The 14,630-nt window shown below is 51.0% G+C and overlaps 5 protein-coding genes across 5 annotated transcripts; 1 reads left to right on the forward strand and 4 right to left on the reverse strand.

Annotated features, from left to right (window-relative positions):
- Positions 1-1,201: 1,201 nt before the first annotated feature.
- On the forward strand, positions 1,202-2,362 carry N7539_002433 (uncharacterized protein; the record flags this gene model as incomplete). The annotated part of the gene is made up of 1 exon (XM_056932036.1): positions 1,202-2,362. One exon carries the CDS (start codon positions 1,202-1,204, stop codon positions 2,360-2,362), a length of 1,161 nt encoding a protein of 386 aa, XP_056791995.1.
- A 320-nt stretch (positions 2,363-2,682) lies between these two features.
- On the reverse strand, positions 2,683-5,222 carry tktA (transketolase tktA; the record flags this gene model as incomplete). Its single annotated transcript, XM_056932037.1, has 6 exons — positions 2,683-3,480; positions 3,522-4,156; positions 4,227-4,521; positions 4,658-4,742; positions 4,872-5,014; positions 5,169-5,222. 6 exons carry the CDS (start codon positions 5,220-5,222, stop codon positions 2,683-2,685), a joined length of 2,010 nt encoding a protein of 669 aa, XP_056791996.1.
- Positions 5,223-7,728: 2,506 nt separating this feature from the next.
- N7539_002435 (GFA family protein) lies at positions 7,729-8,303 on the reverse strand (the record flags this gene model as incomplete). The annotated part of the gene is made up of 2 exons (XM_056932038.1): positions 7,729-8,088; positions 8,217-8,303. 2 exons carry the CDS (start codon positions 8,301-8,303, stop codon positions 7,729-7,731), a joined length of 447 nt encoding a protein of 148 aa, XP_056791997.1.
- Positions 8,304-9,684: 1,381 nt separating this feature from the next.
- Positions 9,685-10,542, reverse strand: N7539_002436 (uncharacterized protein; the record flags this gene model as incomplete). The annotated part of the gene is made up of 3 exons (XM_056932039.1): positions 9,685-9,943; positions 10,010-10,383; positions 10,456-10,542. 3 exons carry the CDS (start codon positions 10,540-10,542, stop codon positions 9,685-9,687), a joined length of 720 nt encoding a protein of 239 aa, XP_056791998.1.
- Positions 10,543-11,691: 1,149 nt separating this feature from the next.
- On the reverse strand, positions 11,692-11,944 carry N7539_002437 (uncharacterized protein; the record flags this gene model as incomplete). Its single annotated transcript, XM_056932040.1, has 2 exons — positions 11,692-11,814; positions 11,837-11,944. 2 exons carry the CDS (start codon positions 11,942-11,944, stop codon positions 11,692-11,694), a joined length of 231 nt encoding a protein of 76 aa, XP_056791999.1.
- Between the last annotated feature and the right edge of the window lie 2,686 nt (positions 11,945-14,630).

Raw genomic sequence — 14,630 nt, forward strand, 5'->3', positions numbered from 1 at the left:
GGGATCCCCATCGCTTAATCCTCCAACCAAGAACGAACATGCTCCATCATCCATCAAGGATATGGATTCCAGGATACCCAACCGGGAGAGAATGGACCTCGAGCCAAACGTTTCAATTCGATCCAAGCTCGACGTGCCCCGATGATCTGGAAAAGTCTAAAGTGAGATGGAGCGACCGGGCCAGTGACTTCGCGCGTGTTGTTGGTTTCCCCGCATTTGGGGTCTCGGTTATGAAGTTATGAAAATGCGGGGAACCAGCACCGAGGTAAAAAAAAATAAAATGTCGGTGGCCCAGGTTTTTGGGGGTTCATCCTCGGATATTTCGTTGTGAAGAATTATGAAATTGAGCACCGGGATGTGGTTGTATGGGGATGGAAGATGTCAGGATAGGGTCGCTGACGACTCATGAACTTCAGACGGTTGGAGAGTCTTGATCTTAATTCAGAATTATTGATGGGACTGCATTATCTCAATCCTAGCTCTCCAGCTTTCGCCACAAGTTGTCATTTCTCCTACCTGGCGAGGACGGATAGACTTTGTTTACGGTCGCGAGTCGGACACAGAGGTAGCTGACTGGGCGAGTCATCAGGCGAGGTAGTACATCAAGAACCTTGTGGCTCTCAAACGCCTTCCCCGTTGTGATACTTGGAGTCAGATCACATGGTTCGCGACGGATTATATATCAGACTCATCAGCTTTCTGTCTCTCACGATGCAGCTGGACTTGTAGATCGGCAGCAAGGATGCTTATGCGTAAGCGAAGCTACCGTCTATGCGGTCCTGTCTTGCACATAGGAAGTAAACGAGGCTTCGCATAGAATCGGTACTCCCACTATATACACTGACCTTGCATCGATGGCACAGTTCAGTACGTACCGAGGACCATGCACTGGAGATACTACTTCCCTTGAGTCACCTGGGGAGTGTATATTTTGTGGTACTCAATATCTACAGTAAATACGACTAATCGACCCCCACACTCCACACCCCACGTTTTCCTTCTGCCCCCGCCGTCTTCTTACATTCTCCTCGAGGCTTCAATAACACTCCTCGAACCAGTTTCAGCTTACCTCAGACGTTGGAGCTGTTTTTCAAGTATCATCCTCCCGTCTTTCGCTGGATTTTTCTGAGGGTCGTTCATCATCACCTACCAGTATACACACATCTACGCCCAGAACGTTCATTCCAATCTTCCGAACAAAATGTCCCAATACACCCACCATATCGCCATACTAGGCGCTGGCACAATCGGTCTCTCAACGACAGCCATGCATCTTCGTCGTCCCGATACAACCGTCACCATCTTCGACCCTAGACCCGATGCCGAAGCACAAATCCACGCCCAACTCCCCTCTTTCCTCGATGATCCCACAATCATCACTGCCCCCAGCATGATGAACACCGAGACCAACCTCAACAATCCCGATGTCCCGGTCCCATCGCCGCACCAATCTCGTCCCCATCCCCATCTTCGCCTCCGTCTGGCAACCTCAATCCAAGACGCCGTCCAAAACGCAACCATCGTCCAAGAACAGACGCCCGAACTCCTCTCGTCAAAACAGTCCCTCTGGCAAGAGGTCTCGCGGTTCGCAAGTCCCACGGCCCATTTGTGGAGTAGTTCGTCGGGAATTCCGGCGTCCGCACAGGCGCAGACCTGTTGTCCGTCTGATCGGGGAGATGTCCGGACGCGATTACTCGTCGTTCACCCGTTCAATCCGCCGCATGTGATGCCTCTGGTGGAAATAGTGCCTGGTCCATTGACGAGCGCGGAGAGAGTTCGGTTTGCAGAAGAGTATTTCAGGGAGATCCCGGCGCCTGTCGGGGTTGACTCGGTATTGCCGTCCTCGTCATCGTCGCCGTCACCGTCACCGTCACCGTCATTTTATCGCCCGGTGACTCTACAGAAAGAAATCCCCGGCTTCGTGGGCAACAGACTTGCTTTTGCGCTACTGCGAGAGGCATGTCACTTGGTCGGTGAAGGGGTGGTCACGGCGCAGGATCTGGATACCATTGTGACGTCGAGCTTGGGCCCGCGCTGGGCAGGCAGCGGTGTCTTTGAGAGTTATCATGCAGGGGGCGGGCCCGGGGGCATCGGTGCCTTTTTGGACAAATTGGCGCCGACGATTCGTGATGTGTGGGCGCAACTGGGCACGCCGGTGACCCCTGCAGAAGAGGAACGCGGCCAGACGCGGCAAAATGGCGGTGACTCGGTGGACAAGGGGGATGGGAAATGGCGACAGATGGTGGTGACGCAGACTGAACAGGCGTATGGCCTGGAAGTCTCAGAGGATACGAGGGCGCGCAAGGAGAAGATGCTGAAAGGGGTTCTGGAACTGCAGCAGAGAAACCTGCAAGAAGAATAGCTTCCTTGCGGAGAGATCGTTCGACAATGTGATTGTATCGTCTATTCGGGGACTACGAAGATACCTAGAATCCATAGCTTTTAGCACTTGGTACTATAGAAGTGAGGGAAGACCTAAAGACAGCATTGACCAATGAAAACAATTCGCTCTATATTCATTCGTAAATAGGTCCCGAGGGTTATATTTTGACCCTGGTGAGGTTTGACGCAATCCTCCATAAAAAAAGAAGGGGTTGAAACATGATCATAACATTAAAATTTTCGTCGTTCTTTTTCTGTCCTTCACGCGGTCCCGGGTATATGTCCAACGACTTTCCTCCTTTAGATGATCTGCTGGAAAGCGCGGTTGATGGGAGAGCGGACGGGCTGACCCTTGTAGAAGTCAATGGTGGCAACGGCGCGCTTGGCAATGCCCTCGGGAGTGAACTCGAACTTGGCATAGACCTCCTTGTAAGGACCAGAGGCACCGAAGCGGTTGAGACCGAACTGCTCGTGAGAGTAGCGGTCCCAGCCCATGGTGGAGCAGACCTCGACGGACAGGACGGGAATACCGTCGGGCAGGACCTGCAGACGGTACTCCTTGGACTGAGCATCAAAGACCTCGAAGCAAGGCACTGACACAACACGAGCCTTGACACCTTGCTCGGCCAGAGTCTTGACAGCGTCCACACAGATACCGACCTCGGAACCAGTGGAGATCAGGGTCACGTCAGCCTCGGTGTTCTCGATCGCGACGTAACCACCCTTGATGGCCTTCTCAATGGAGGAGTTCTCCAACTGAGGCAGGTTCTGGCGGGTCAGAGCCAGGATGCTGGGGGTGTGCTTGGAGGTCAGGGCCATGTAGTAGGCGGCGCTGGTCTCGTTACCGTCAGCAGGGCGCCAGACCATGCAGTTGGGCAGAGCGCGGAAGTGAGCCAGAGTCTCAATAGGCTGGTGAGTGGGACCGTCCTCACCCAGACCGATGGAGTCGTGGGTGGCGACGTGGATGACGCGAACGCGAGACAGAGCCGACAGACGGACGGCACCGGCAGCGTAGGAGACGAAGTTGAGGAAAGTACCGCCAGCGGGGATAACGGTGCCGTAGGCGGCGAGACCGTTCATGACGGCAGCCATGGCGTGCTCACGCACACCGTAGCGGAGGTAGCGGCCAGACCACTCACCAATGCCCAGGTCGGGGGCTGGAAGTCAACGGCGTTCTTCCAGCGGGTGTTGTTGGAGCCAGTCAGATCGGCAGATCCGGACAGCAGCTCGGGAACAACGCTGTGAATCTTCTCCAGAACAGCCTCGGACAGCTTGCGGGAAGCAATGGCGGGGTCGGAGGAGGTGTAGGTGGGGAGGCTCTTCTCCCAGCCCTCGGGCAGCTTGCCAGCGAGACGGCGGGCCAGGTCGGCACCCTCGGTGGGGTACTCCTTCTGGTACTTCTGGAAGAGAGCGTTCCACTCCTGCTCCTTGGCGGCACCCTCAGCGGCGTGCTGGTGGTACATGTCATAGACAGCCTGGGGGACGACGAAGGTCTCATCGGGCTTGAAGCCGAAAAGCTCCTTGACGTGCTGGGTGTCGTCGGCTTTGAGGGGGTTGCCGTGCACACCGTGAGTACCGGCGAGCTTAGAGCCGAAACCGATGGTGGTGGTCAACTTGATGACGGAGGGCTTGTCCTTGACCTGCTGGCAACGACGGATGGCCTCCTCGATACCCTCGAGGTCATTGTCACCGTCCTTGACCCACTCGGTGTGCCAGCCATAGGCCTCGAATCGCTTCATGACATCCTCGGTGAAAGCGCACTTGGTGTCACCGTCTGACGAAGTGAAATGGGCGTTAGTTGATCCCGGTCCCTGGTTCTTTCCCCGAATTTGGATGCTACTTACCGATGGAGATGTGGTTGTCGTCGTAAACCATGATCAGGTTACCGAGCTTCAGGTGACCAGCCATGGAGGCGGCCTCGGAGGCGATACCCTCCATAGCGCAGCCATCACCGAAGAAGGCGTAGGTGTAGTTGTTGAAGAGGTCGTAGCCGGGCTTGTTGAAGACACCACCGGAGTGGGCCTGAGCGATGGCCAGACCGACGGCGTTGGCGAAACCCTGGCCAAGGGGACCAGTGGTAACCTCAACACCGGGGGTGTCGTGAGCCTCGGGGTGACCGGGGGTCTTGGAGTCAAGTTGCTAATAAGACACAAAGAAACCGAAGGTCAGCGTCGAGCAGTGAAAGCCACGAAAGTCTATTTGTGGTTTTCGCTTTTGGAAATGTCGTGGAGAATTCCCATTTGCCGTCTGCTAATCAGGCTGCGGGTAGACTTACACGGAAGCTCTTCAGGTCATCCATGCTCAGGTCATAACCGAAGAGGTGGAGGAGAGCATACTGAAGCATGCAGCCGTGACCGTTGCTGGAGAAGGGAAAGCATTGTGAGTCCTGGGATTCTGTCGGGGAACCAATGGAAGAATCGCACGGAGGCGATCAACATGCTCCTCGATGGCGTTGTACTTCCGAGAGGGATTGACCAAGGAAGACTTACGAGAGAACGAAACGATCACGGTTGGCCCAGTCGGGGTTCTTGGGGTTGAAGCTCATGAACTTGTTGAACAGGACGTGGGCTACAGGGGCCATGCCCATGGGGGCACCGGGATGACCGGAGTTGGCCTTGGAGGTGGCATCCACCTAAAGTAGATTGTCAGCATTAGTTGAATCAGCGAGCGTCCGCCTCTTCCCCGGTCGTCAATGCGATTCCACTGTATCGACAGTTGTGAATCGACTTATCAATGACCCAGGCTGCCGCAGAAGGTTGCGAGGCCACGCAACAGAGGAAACGTACCGCGAGCAGGCGGATGGTGTTGATCGCCTTCTGGTCTAGTTCGGTATAACCCATGATGGCAGATACTAGCCTTGCGGTTAGTGGAAAAGGAAGAGCCTTGACGACGATGAACCGGAGGGATTGGACACTCACTGTATGTGTGATGGTAGAGAAAGAAGAAGAGGAAGAAGAGGGGGGGGGCGACGGAAAAAAGAGGAGGAGGGACAGGAGGGACTGACTCCGGCGATGGTGGGGGGAGGGGAAGAGAGGCGGATGATGATGTTTCGGGTGGGGCCCTCAACAATCAATTGAACCGCTCATCCCATCTGATTCTACATTCCACCGGGTCCCGCCCCGTGGGAGTTCTTCCACCAGGCTCAATTGAGAATTGGCAGCGAACGTGGCGGCAGGACGGCTGTCATCCCACGGAGCAGCTGATCACATGGGGGTACTTATTTTTGTTCTGCCTGTACGAGAGAGAGACCGAGTCTCATCTACCCGAGTCAATCCAGCCCCAATGGACGTTGGCGGATATGATTCGAGCATAAGAGAACTTGACTATGGCGGTAGAGAGGTTTCTCGGAAACTCATTTCTGTAGTGACATCAGCAATTCAGCCATGGCTTTCTCGACTAATTCTCGTGGATAGTAGATGATTACTACAGGACGATTTGAAGAGCGGGTGAACCTCCAACTAAGATGCCGTATATAGAGTCATTCAGAGCCAAGAACAGAACGACGAGAGGTACGGCTACAAGTTGAAGGAGAGCGAGCGCTTGAGCCCTTCAGTGTATGACTATAGTGTATTTTCATAGTGTAGAGTGTAGACACTAGACAGTATACCTACGGCTGAACATTGGTTAGCTTAGCGACATCTTCCTCAATTTAGCATTGGAACATAACCCCCAAGTCAATCGGTAGTAATAGTAATCATACTCATGTCTCCTTCATGCGAGGTGGACCAATGCCTAAGAGATCACTCAGACCGTAGGGATTGGAGGTCATCCTGGGATAAGCTTATTCGGGCGGTCGTTCGCGCAGGACTGATCCCATTAGCCGACACCGGGGCGGCACCCACCATTGAACACGATCGTGGCCGACGAATGTTGGGGTCCTTGGGGAAGATCATGACAGTTGCAACTAGTCATTTCCACCGCGGCTTCAAAAGCTGCAACGGATCACGGAGACCGCTGACGAGTCTGCTTATTTCTTCCACAATTGCAACGGTCATCTCAGAGGCCCTTCAGACTCAACGGCCTGATATACACTGCCGTAGATGAAGACACCGACAGGAGTATCAGCCTACTAGCCGTACATTATGGTGAATATGTCGGCAAATGGGGTCTGTCGGTGGAGGCGTGGGAAGCACACCGGGAGCCCACCCGGAGGACGGCGCTCCGACTCATGAGGAAATTAGCCGAAAATTGACGGCGTCACGGCAGTGAACGGAAGAACTAATTGAGTCGGACATTAGAGTCTCGGTCAAATTAGCAAGGCTAGATGTGAAGCAGGTACGATGAACCGGACGACTTTGAACCGGAGTCAGTGTGTATCAGAATACAATTGGACCCCTGGTGAGTTCCAGAATTGCCTGGCCTCGGCTTGGCATGAACAGGTGTCATCCGAATATTTATTCCATCAAGGGCGAAGAACAAGATTGGACATTCGTCAGCAATCGTTCCAAGTGCTCTAGGTGGGGGGTATGAGCCATGATGTTCGACCGCAACCCTTTATCAAACTGACCTTGAGTATGTCATCAGTCCGACATGGAATATTTGCCAGTCTCGCCTGTGAGCTTTGTGTGGGTGAAAACGGCTGGTCTGCATGCCCTAGCTGTTCATGCCTTCATGGATCCGTGACTTGTAGTTGAAGACTTTATCTTGCATCTGATACCTGCTGTACCGTGGAATGATCTGAGGAGAGAAGACTCAAGACTCAAATCTCGATTCAAAACATTCCCCACAAAAAGTCCGGAATGACCAGATGATGATGTTGTTTCGGTGTAGCTTAGCGGCTCACCGACTGGAGTCCTGAGGCGCAAGGCTGCAAGCAGTGGAGATGCAGGGCGGTGAAGCTTTAACGGGTGCCGTCTGGTCAGCAGGATAACAAACTGGTATCGACTATCGATAGGTTATCGATAGGTTATCGATAGTCAAGACCGAGGTGATGCCTGCGGGGGACACCCTCGTAGATCCCAGCCATTCACGCCTGGTGCGGGACTAGATTAAACTTAACCATGATAAGCAAGTGAAGTCCCGATGCAATTGAACAGCACTTTGGTCAATAATACTCAAGTGACACGTCAAACGACAGTTCTATACCAGCAGCATCCGCTGGGCCCCGGCGAAATAAGATAGGAGGTACTCTTCTTGTCTCACCACCTCCCCAAATTGGGATACTGGTGAATGACCCATAGGACTTCCTGAGGCATGCCATTCAGTCACATGCTAGACATGAAGACTGTGAGTGTATGCTACAGCAGGATACAACATTTACTACACCAATAGCCCCTCAAGGGAAAAAGTGATGATGCTGTAAGCTATCGATCATCCAGCCATGAAAAACCCAGCCCCGGCAGAGACCTAGCTAGCCATACTTCCATTTCTCCTCGGAACATCCACGTCCTCCATTCCCCTAATCCACCCATCCTTTCGATGATGAAAGATTTCCATTCCCAGCTCCGAGCACCGAGCCCGATCCTCTTCACTCAGCGTTCCCGACTTGACGGCAACATCATCGCTCCCGTCATCTGTTCGTGACGAGAGTGGCGTGCCGCACGATGGGCAAAATTCCCGAAGAACCGCAGGGCCCTTGTCACTGCGATCCGTGTACACTTTCGGTGTGCCCTGCGTGTATTTGAATTGCGATTGTAGCACGACAATGTTGGCGGAAAAGCCGGAGCCAGTGTTGCGTTTGCAGTTGTTGCAGTGGCAGAGAATGACCTGGGTGATTGACGCTTAGTCGCTTGGTCACAAAATGGATGTATGCGATGCGATATCTGATAGCAGGCAGTGCATAGGAGTAACGCCAAGCCGTGGAGTTACGTCGTCACTGAGGACCAAGATCTTACCTTGGGAAGCGTGTCAGAGGAAGGCAGAGCAATGCGATACTGGATCTCTTGACATAGACATGTACCGGTCACGTATGTTTCAGTCATGATGTCGAATGAAGAAGGGTTCGATATCGGCTTGAGAATAGTGCTAGTTGAAGATTGTGACAACACTTAAGAGTAAAAAGAGGGGTAAGAAGAGAACGGAAGATCTGGAATTATGAGAGATTCATCCAGGATTTAAAGATCACCTGACCTTGGAGGGGCTATTCCGTAAGTAATGGATCACTTCAGCTTGGAAAGGGGGCTCTTCAGGCGACTTCAAGCCCTAAAATGACTTCTTTCTCGATCTAGTATCTTTTGGGCTCCTATGACTCGCAAGTAAGCGCCTAAAGTGGCTTAGCGTTGACTTTATCGGCAAGGCTTGGCTGTGAAGTGGAAGCGCGACGGGGTGGCTGCCTCAGTGGCCTATGGTGTGTGAATGGGTGGTTTGTATGCGACGCTTTGCAACACAGAGGAGAGAAAGGAAAGACACGAGGGAGGCGAATCGATGTCAGCAAATTCGTGGAGTAGCTGGCAATGACTGCGTACTCTGGAAAGAGAGGGCGAGACTCTTTAGGACCTGCCTATCACTCACTCTTTAGATCGACTCACTAAACCTGCTGAATTCGCACTCAGGTGCCCACGGAGCTTCAAAGTGCCGTCACGAAGCTGGCTTTATGTCAGGCTCAAATTGGAACTTACTTGGATTGATACAAATAGTCCCGGAGATTCTAGCACGCGGATTTCCATGTTATAATTAAGAGATGCTCAGGAAAGAAGGTGGCTCTACTATATTGCACCACCTCCGAACTCGCAAGTTATTGAATTGACGATGTATCACTGAGCCACATCCAATGATAGTTGTTGTTGACTTTATCCCACCCAAAGAGGTTTTTATACGGCGGATATTTGAGTAGCGTTGTGTCATGAACGGAATCGGTGTTGTGACCTGTCTTCCCTAAATTTCCAAGAGAGATTTTGCATCACGGTGTATGATTGCCCGGCTAGTGTGGAAATTATGGGATTATTGAGGATGAGAAAGTGTTGCCTTACATGTTTTTGCCATGTAAAAATTAGAGCACATGCTCCCTAGCCAAACCCGGCTGCCGGAGTAAATGCAGTCACAGAACCTAACACTTGATAGCCATGGAGATGCAAATGCATATGAATGCGATAAAACAGCCAACGATGCTGGAAAACGATGTCAGACCGGGAGTGTTTTGTCCAGGCACTTCAACATTCATTTCAAAGAATCCCGTCACCAGACGGCAGGGTACAAAGATCGTGGCGAGAACCGTGATCTTGCTTAAGCCCCATGTGAAGGTGCAGCTCAATTGCAGATTGATAGCGCTGATCTGGGCCAGGCAATTTGGCGGAGATCGACCGATCAACTCATCAATGTGTTCCAAGGCTGAGATAGTCGTGACAAGGTGATCTTGCACGTCGCTCAGATAAAGAATAAGCTCCCCATCTGAGAGAACTGGGTACTTGTCGGGGCCTGGCAGCATTTCACGTAACCGTTCAAGACATCGACTTTACGGCTTAGGTAGCGAGTGATTTGAGCGATTTTCTTGCGGAGGACGTTGACTCGTGGCAAAAGAATCTGGGCGTCATCAATACGGACTGTATAAATTTGGTCCTCAATCGCCTCACCCTCGCGTTCCGCGTCCCGAGCAAAGGACTCGAAGCTGTTGATGATCTCGTCTCTGTAGAATATAAGTTACTTGTGCACTGTGATTAGAAGATAAGCCTACGGAGTTGACTAAACGTACATCATTGCATAGCAGATCCAGTCACTGGTCAAGATCGAGGGATTATGCATCCCATGAATCCGCTCTCTCACTCGGTTCACATGTATTCCACTCAGAGAGGTGATTGCCCTACACTGAAAGACGAGAATGCACAGGGCCACCGAGACTTGAATTTCCGGTTGCTCCTGTTTCTGCAGGGACTGGTGGATAAGGGTTTGAAAGCAGATCAAATAGTAATCGTCCCAGACATCCACTTTCTCACGAGGCTCGCGAATAACCACGTCCTCTGCCGTTAACGGATGAATAGAAAAAGCATGGGAGACGGCTCGGATATCTTGCTCAGTGGCGTCTTGAATATCGATCCACCACACGGGTTGATTGAAATCAGAGCAACCCTTTTACTGGTCCTGAAGAACGTGCTGGAGATCCTCGTCGGGAAAGAGCGTCGCCCAGCTTGTGTAAGTGACCGTCTTGTGTGCCTCTAATGAGGAGAAGCTAAACCGCTCGAACAACACCATCGCCACTTTCTCCGTCTCTTTCCCCGGGTGATTCATCTGTGATGATTGAGAGGGCTTGTTTGTGTTGGGATCTTGGTTCGATCATCGAACTGGGAGTCATAATCACGAAGACAACCGCTAGCAGGTCCCCCGGTACAGGTCCAGGTATCGATGATAGAACGGAGCGAGTAAAGGGATGTCTCCTCACTAGAATCCATGAATGTAGGGTGGAAAAAAGACCGTCAGAAGTGTCTCAGGACACCAAAACGAACTACGGCGAGGATGTAACCTGACATTTGAGTCTTGTCCACCTTCTTCAGGTTCTCACATGGGACCCAAGTCGATTAGGAGTGATAGTGGAAATATTGATAGCCAATGGTAATCTGGGAGGCTAAAATGGGTATGAGAGGTGGATGTTCTTCTTGCGCAGGCTTCTTCGTCATCTGAAGGGGTTGACGCTGGGGTCGTGCCAACCATTCCGACTTTTGGAGACGGCGCAAGGAATCGGCGTTGTTCCGATACTCCGAGAATTGTCAAGCTTTGCGTCTGGGGCCATCACCTGGACGGTACCTCGAAGCCTTGATGCGCACGATCTTTCATGTCAGGGAGACTGGACTGAGAGGATCCGAAATCAGAGCGTTGTGTCGATCGACATCGAGTGAGATGAGAGGAAAGTGACACTAGAGAGCCACTTGTGGCAGCAGAGGTGAATCGATTGTATGCGCCTAAGTGGTACTGGTACCCTGTGTTAGGTAGTGTGTAGTGTGTAGTGTGTAGTGTGTAGTGTGTAGTGTGTAGTGTGTACTCGTGGTATACTGACATATCTACCAGCCCTGCAAATGAAGCCCTGCTCTCCCGACAGTAGTAGTACGCATACTAAGCGAGTAGCAGCTACACATGTACTTGCCTTCGTTCTTGCAGTTCGATACAGGACCGGAAAAGTTAAGTGCTGGACCTAGGGCCGGGAACTGCGGAATTTTTGTGACGGGAAGTATTTCTGGGCGGAATACTGACTGACAAGAACAGAAAAGACTAGTAATATCCGCGGTGACGCATATTGCCCAGAGTCCGGTATATTTATGTAGTAATATAGTATAGACTATAGACACTATAGACTAGAGTATTGTATCTTGGTATTTGCTCGGTCGCACCGTAATAACTAGTTCAAGTCCGTTTGGAACAGTAGCAATCTAGCATTTTAGTCCATCATGATTGATGTAAAGTTGATCCTGCAGCTGACGCCAAGACCGCGCCAAGCGTTCGACTCCGGACAAACTTGGCAGCGTGCCGAACAGCCGTCTCTGAGATGTTGGATGAAACCACGCCGTTCTGGAGTTCAAGGAAAACCCACTTCCTTGTCGAGACCAGCGCTGTCGATGAGAGCTTGCTCCACGACGAACCCCGGACAAATGTTCAGGATCTGGATTGCCATCTCGATCCAGCTGAGGGGATTAGTCATGGTGTACACAAGTCGCATATATCTTGGTGCACAAGTGCCTCAATTTTGTAACTCCAGTGAGTTGATGTAACCCTCGAACCCATGTGGATTGTTCAGTAGGACCGACCTCCTCACCGAGTCTCCACTTCTGTTCAGTCCACGAGCCTATTATTATGTGCCCGTTGGATAACACACAGAAAAGGGCATGCACAGAGGCTCTTTTGCATTATATCTATATCAAAGGGGTACTACTGAGTACTGACCAAGGTTTCCTATCCAGGTCTGATTGTCCCCTGATTTAAATTCCATAAACATGGAGATTCTTTATGTATAGCTGTATACAATTGAAATTCCCCATTTGTCCCAAACCCCGTCAAAGATTCCTCTCATCGACTTCTGCCAATTCTGGGTGGATCCTGAAAAACTAAAAAGACGAGAGTGATAGAGCGTCTGGTCATCCCGCCCAGAACAAGTCTGCATGATTCAAGACGTTTTGCCCTGATTAATTCGCTGGGTGTGGGAACTATATTGATGCAAGTTAGTAGGTACCTGTTAGTAGGTACTACCTAGGTTCACATATCTCGAAGAGCAGGGCCCTCGATGGGTGGACAGTGGAGAAAAGTTCGAGATTCTCTCGTCTCCCTGTCCACTAGATGAAGGCCAACGAAAGGTTTCCCACTGGAGCGACCAGCGTTGAGTGATTGTTTACCTTGAGCCTACTAGAGCCCTCGGTTGAACTGATGGATTTGGCTCAACCTCATCGTATCTAGTTCCTTGAGATCAGTAATACAGGTTGGTTTCCCCCACTGGTTGAATACCTGGACTTGGACTATATGTACTTCACAAGTTCACACACTTGGGTCGAGTGATGGGCGAGTGAGGTTATAGGTTGGTCGATCAGTCATGGACCTAGATCCCCTCACAAGTGATGTTGCGTACTTCTATCAGCATCGAGTGCCAATGATACAAGCTTAAGAATTCTTCGATATAAATTGGACCATTTCCGCACAACGATTCCCTTCAAAGGATCAAAAATAATCTGAACTTTTCTTTCAGACAACCATCAATACTTGATAGGAACCATGAAGTCTTTCAAAGTCCTCAGCATCTTAGGAGCCGCTTTCTTCGCGGGTGTATGTTGCAATCATTTCCAATGAGTCCATCCCCAAGCTGACGCAATTCCAGGCCCAAGCTGACGCAATGCCAGGCCCAAGCTCTGAACGAGGCTCCGAGCGAGGGCTACAACATTGAGGAATTCAGCTGGGAGGTTGAATCCACCCCGGGGAGCGACAAGGGTCGTCCTTGACGGCACTATTCCACAAATCGCCACTCAGCTCCGCGACATCAACCCTAACTTCGACATCTCTCTCTTAACATTCTCTCCTTTACTTCTCTCTTCTTCCGATCCGGGGTCCGACATACCAGGTAGCCTTTGTTTTCCATCAAATGTGGGACTAGGGAGAACTCTCATCATAGGGTTGTTCTAGGCTTTCAACTTTCTTTTCATCCAGAATTCCATGCTGAGGTACTTACACACGGGCTGCTTGTCTGGCTTGGCGTTGCTGAGCTCGAGGACCGAATACGTGGGGAGATGGGGGCACTCAAACTTTTCTTCCCATCTGCAGACTACTCCAGCAGTACTCTACTCGTCGACTCGGGACTCGGTACTCGGTAGTCTAGTACTACTTGCTACTTAGTACTTCCCAAGAGCTGAAAATCAAGCGAAACCAGAACGGTTCGGTGAAGAAGGGCCATGATAACCTTACCTCCGATGCGCACGCAATGCTACCTATGCGGAAGTCCTAGAGCAGCACGGATGTAAGAAACAACGATCGTAAATCAATATAGTGTCTTCACTGCCTTGAGTACATGAAATCTTCACAAACATAACCATGCAAACACAATGTCGAGTCGTCGAGATTGAACCAAAAGAGCAGAGAAATCATCCAGCATATCCACTTGGGCGCATTCTTCATCTCTTCAAACACAGTGGGGACTTCATATCCACTTTGAATGCACCCATATGGAGCCATCTCGAACAGGCAGGCGGCTGCAGTGTCCATCCCTAAAAGGTAAGAGGTAAGCAAAAAGGCACTCCTAGCTCAGTACCTGATTGCAGCCATGCAGAATCAACGAGGTTTAGATGGCGGAATCAACTAGACAGCCGCAGGGAAGGTGTCTTCTGATCGGATAAGTTACTCTTTTTAAACAACATGAAAGCGCTGTAAACAAGTCAGCACTGTCTGGTATCGTGACTTCCGTCAGGCAGGCTGCTATGTGAGAACGGTGGTACTGCTCAATTATCAATCTTATTCTTCGCATCGAGATGAGCCGACGTGAGTAATCTGCCCGATCTGCCTACAAGGAAACCCCAAGATTTATTCTCCCACCCGAAAGGCGCGACCTTCGTACTTGCTTAACAGTCTGTAATAAAATACCTATCGATTGTATGGAGGCTATGGAGTTGGGTAGTTTTTGGCCCCCAAGTTATAGCGGGAATGGTGTCCACTTCCTTCCAATATGCAACTTCTGCGATCTTGGAAAATGATTCACGGGTCATGGTTGGCTACTAGCCTTGATATCATCAATTGTAGTATTCTATACTGCTTGCACGCTTTACTCAATATGGGCTAATGGCAAACCCAGCCAGACTGGAAGAATCTTCGCTATAAATTGAAGCATATTCGCAGAATACCATCGATCAATC

This window comes from Penicillium diatomitis, assembly GCF_028827545.1.
Source record: "Penicillium diatomitis strain IBT 30728 chromosome Unknown utg000003l_segment0_segment0, whole genome shotgun sequence".
NCBI lineage: Eukaryota > Fungi > Ascomycota > Eurotiomycetes > Eurotiales > Aspergillaceae > Penicillium > Penicillium diatomitis.